Genomic DNA, 4,024 nt, shown 5'->3' on the forward strand with positions numbered 1-4,024 from the left:
AGGCAGGATTGATATGCTCATAGGAGCTGACTGATTCTGGGATCTTCTTTGTGTAGGTCAATTCAAGGTTGGCGGCAATCGACTTAAGCTACAAAAGACAAAATTAGGTTCGATAGAGGTTGGTCCATTTCACATATTCGAACTCAATTAGATGCAATCTCAGTAGAGCAGTGGACATCGATAAAAATCTTACACGGTTTTGGGAGATTGAAAAGATTGAAAATAGCAAAGTAATGTCTAATGAAGAAATGGAATGTAAAAAACATTTTATAGAAAATACACACCGCAACGAAGAGGGTAGATTTGTAGTAAGCATACCATTGAAGGAAAATGTTAGTAAACTTGATGAATCAAAAGAAATAGCTCAAAGACGTTTTATTTCTCTCGAAAGAAAATTAAAAAAAGATCCTAAACTCAGAGAACAATATTCAGCATTCTTAGAAGAATATGAGAGATTAGGACATATGCGTCGAGTGTCACAGGATATAATAGATAACGTTTCGTATTATTTACCCCATCATTGTGTGATTAAATCTGATAGCTCGACCACAAAGGTGCGGGTAGTATTTGATGCGTCAGCAGCATCCTCAAGTGGTATTTCAATAAATGATTTGCAAATGGTAGGCGCCACAGTTCAGGATGATCTCTTCTCATTGCTCATTAGGTTCCGAACTCATCAATATATCATTTCAGGTGATATTGAGAAAATGTACCGGCAGGTGTTAGTAAATCCGAATCAACGTTCTCTACAGAGAATTATTTGGCGTTTCCAAGACAACGAACCTGTACAAATCTTTGAACTGAATACGCTTACCTATGGCATGGCGTCTTCCCCATTTTTGGCAACGAGATGTTTATTAGAAATAGCCAATCAGATTGAAGAACGGTTGCCAAAAATAGCTAGGATTATTCGAAAGGACTTCTACGTTGACGATCTGCTGACGGGCGCGGAAACAATCGAAGAAGCGATAGATATAAGACGAAACGTGGCACAAACTTTAGAAACTTAGTTGAGAAATATAGGTAGGATTTCAATTAAGGAAATGGGCGTCGGTAGGATTTCAATTAAGGAAATGGGCGCCGGTAGGATTTCAATTAAGGAAATGGGCGTCGAATGAGCCGGGGATACTTAGAGATATTCCAAAGAAAGAACACAATCTAAATAACATTGATCTAAATAATAGTGAACAAACTAAGACGTTAGGCACTATTTGGCATACGCCTTCGGATACCTTGAGATTCACGATTCAGGAGTTTAATCAAACTAGAGTCACTAAAAGATAGATTCTGGCGGAGATTGCACAAATATTTGACCCTTTAAGTCTTCTTAGTCCGTGCATAGTAACGGCAAAAATTCTACTGCAGGATTTGTGGCTTCACAAACTTTCATGGGACAAATCACTTCCGCTCGATTTACACAATAAATGGTTGTCGTTTCGAAAGCAAACTCAATTCTTGAATCAGATTAAACTATCGCGAAAAAGTGTATGTAAGGATTATATAGACCTTCAATTGCATGCATTTGCAGATGCATCGCAAAAGGCATATGGCACATGCATTTATATACGGTCTCAATCTCGAGAAGGAAACATTCAAACGGGATTATTATGTGCCAAGAGTAGAGCAGCTCCGCTCAAACAACAAACAATACCCCGTTTAGAGTTGTGTGCAGCTCTCACGCAGCGCTTGCTCGCCTAGTCGCAAAAGTTGTGCAGTGTTTGGAAATGTCCTTTACGAAAATCATATGTTGGAGTGATTCTTCAATAGTACTGAATTGGTTACAGATGGAACCAAGATTATTACAAGTATTTGTAGCAAATCGCGTGGCACAGATACACCAATTAACAAGTGCATACGAATGGCGACATGTTCCAACCGCAGACAATCCAGCCGATCTTCTTTCACGTGGATTAGCTTCAGATAAACTAATAGTGTCAGAACTCTGGTGGCACGGTCCGTTCTTTATAGGAAAAGGTGAAAGCGAATGGCTTACGCGTGTAACGATGGAAGTTAATGTTTCAGATATAAAAGGAACTTGTTGTACACTAGTAGAAGGGTAAGCGTCAGAGCTGTCCATATTACAAAATATCTCGAGTGCAAAGCGAATTATTCGTATAATAGCGTATTGTAAACGTTTTAACTGTAATTGTAAGCATAAAGAAAAGCAGAATTCTAAGTTTCTGTCAGCAATAGAATTGAAAGAATCGTTGCACACACTAGTAAGAATAGTTCAACGTGAATGCTTTCTAAATGAATTTCAAAAGAAAGGTGAAGAAAGGATGGTTCCTTCAAGTAAAACATTGAATTTTCTCAATCCGTTTGTAGATAGCGAGGGGATATTACGAGTTGGAGGAAGACTCAAAAACTCGGAGTTTTCAAATGACAAAAAGTACCCTATGGTTCTGCTGGCAAAGCATCGATTCACTAAATTACTGTTTATAGATGAGCATCAGCGGCTGCTGCACGCAGCACCGCAAGTACTTTTAGCATCCATGCGTGAGCAATTCTGAGTAGTCGGGGGGAGAAATCTCGCAAAAAAGGTTGTGCATGAATGCATAAGATACTTTAGAAATAAACCAGAACAAACGCAAATATTAATGGGAGATTTGCCAAAGTCTCGTGTCTCGATGACTGCACCCTTCCACGTCACGGAAGTGGATTACGGGAGTCCATTTGTGATAAAAGATCGAAAGGGCAGAGGATGTAAGACTAGTAAGTGCTACATCTGTCTGTTTATATATTTCTCAACTAAGGCCATTCATTTGGAATTGGTTTCGGATGCAACCTCAGAGTCGTTCATTGCAGCACTTAGGCGGTTTGTATCTCGGCGAGGCAAACCAGCCCATATCTACTCTGATAATGGGACCAATTTTATTGGCGCTAATCGAGAATTAAACGAATTAGCAGAACTTTTAATAAAGGAACAGCTCACCCTGAGCGAGCATATTAGTAATACAGGCATCACATGGCACTTTATTCCAGCCTACTCTCCTCATTTCGGAGGATTGTGGGAGGCTGGATTAAAGTCTACAAAATATCATTTAAAACGCGTTTCAAGCAGTTCGTCATTGACGTTTAAGGAGTTTTATACATTGCTTACTCAAATAGAAGCAATCTTAAATTCTAGACCATTAACCCCATTGTCAACAGATCCCAATGATCTTGTTCCTCTTACCCCTGCTCACTTTTTGATTGGCAAGACTCTCAATGCAGTGGCCAATCCAGATCTAACACATGTACCTGACTCTAGAGTATCCAGATGGCAACTAATTCAGAAATTACAGCAACACTTCTGGAAGAGATGGAGCAAGGAATATATTTCGGAGCTCCAACAACGTACAAAATGGAAGAAGCCATTTAACAAATTGACGGAAGGTGCGCTGGTACTTATTAAAGATGAAAACTTACCACCATTCAAATGGAGGATGGGGCGCATAACTTCAGTGCATCCTGGACGAGATCAGGCCGTGCGAGTTGCGACCGTAAAAACTTCTATTGGAAGCGTACGCATCACTGCCGCGAAGCTCTGTCCGTTGCCCATAGAAGAATGTATTAAGCCAAACATTAATTATATCACTTTGCGTTAGATTTACGATTGTTTTCAATTTAAATATAATAATGTATTAGTTTATAATTAATTAGAGTTAAAGATTATTTTACTACAGTTTGTTCATTATATTAGTCATTACAGTCCACAGAAACTATTATTGAAAGATACACTTTCAATGCCGGGGAGAATATGTTAGAGTCTTTAAGGATTTTCCTTCGGTTGGTATTCGTGCGCGCGTCTTTATGTGACGTAACGGGAAGAAAGAGACTTGTCCAACATGGCAAATAAAAGTTAATCAAACGAAACGTGTGCTCTCTTAATACCAAGAAAAGAAACCCAGCATCCATCCGAAATATTATTAACACCGGGTGAGGGTCGATCTCCGTTGCCGCGAGCAATTAGTACCGCATACTGTAAATAACACGAAGCTATTCCGCGATTCCGATTTACCGTCGCAATAGCAAAGCTTCTAGA

The 4,024-nt window shown here is 39.4% G+C and overlaps 2 protein-coding genes across 2 annotated transcripts; both read left to right on the forward strand.

The window, feature by feature from the left end:
- Positions 1-233: 233 nt before the first annotated feature.
- Positions 234-1,010, forward strand: LOC105204420. The gene has a single exon (XM_011173489.2). The coding sequence runs from the start codon at positions 234-236 to the stop codon at positions 1,008-1,010; it is 777 nt and encodes a 258-aa protein (XP_011171791.2).
- Positions 1,011-2,627: 1,617 nt separating this feature from the next.
- On the forward strand, positions 2,628-3,587 carry LOC105204419. Its single transcript, XM_011173488.2, has one exon. It carries the CDS (start codon positions 2,628-2,630, stop codon positions 3,585-3,587), a length of 960 nt encoding a protein of 319 aa, XP_011171790.2.
- Positions 3,588-4,024: the final 437 nt, after the last annotated feature.

The sequence above is a fragment of the Solenopsis invicta genome, chromosome 11, assembly GCF_016802725.1.
Source record: "Solenopsis invicta isolate M01_SB chromosome 11, UNIL_Sinv_3.0, whole genome shotgun sequence".
Taxonomy (NCBI): domain Eukaryota; kingdom Metazoa; phylum Arthropoda; class Insecta; order Hymenoptera; family Formicidae; genus Solenopsis; species Solenopsis invicta.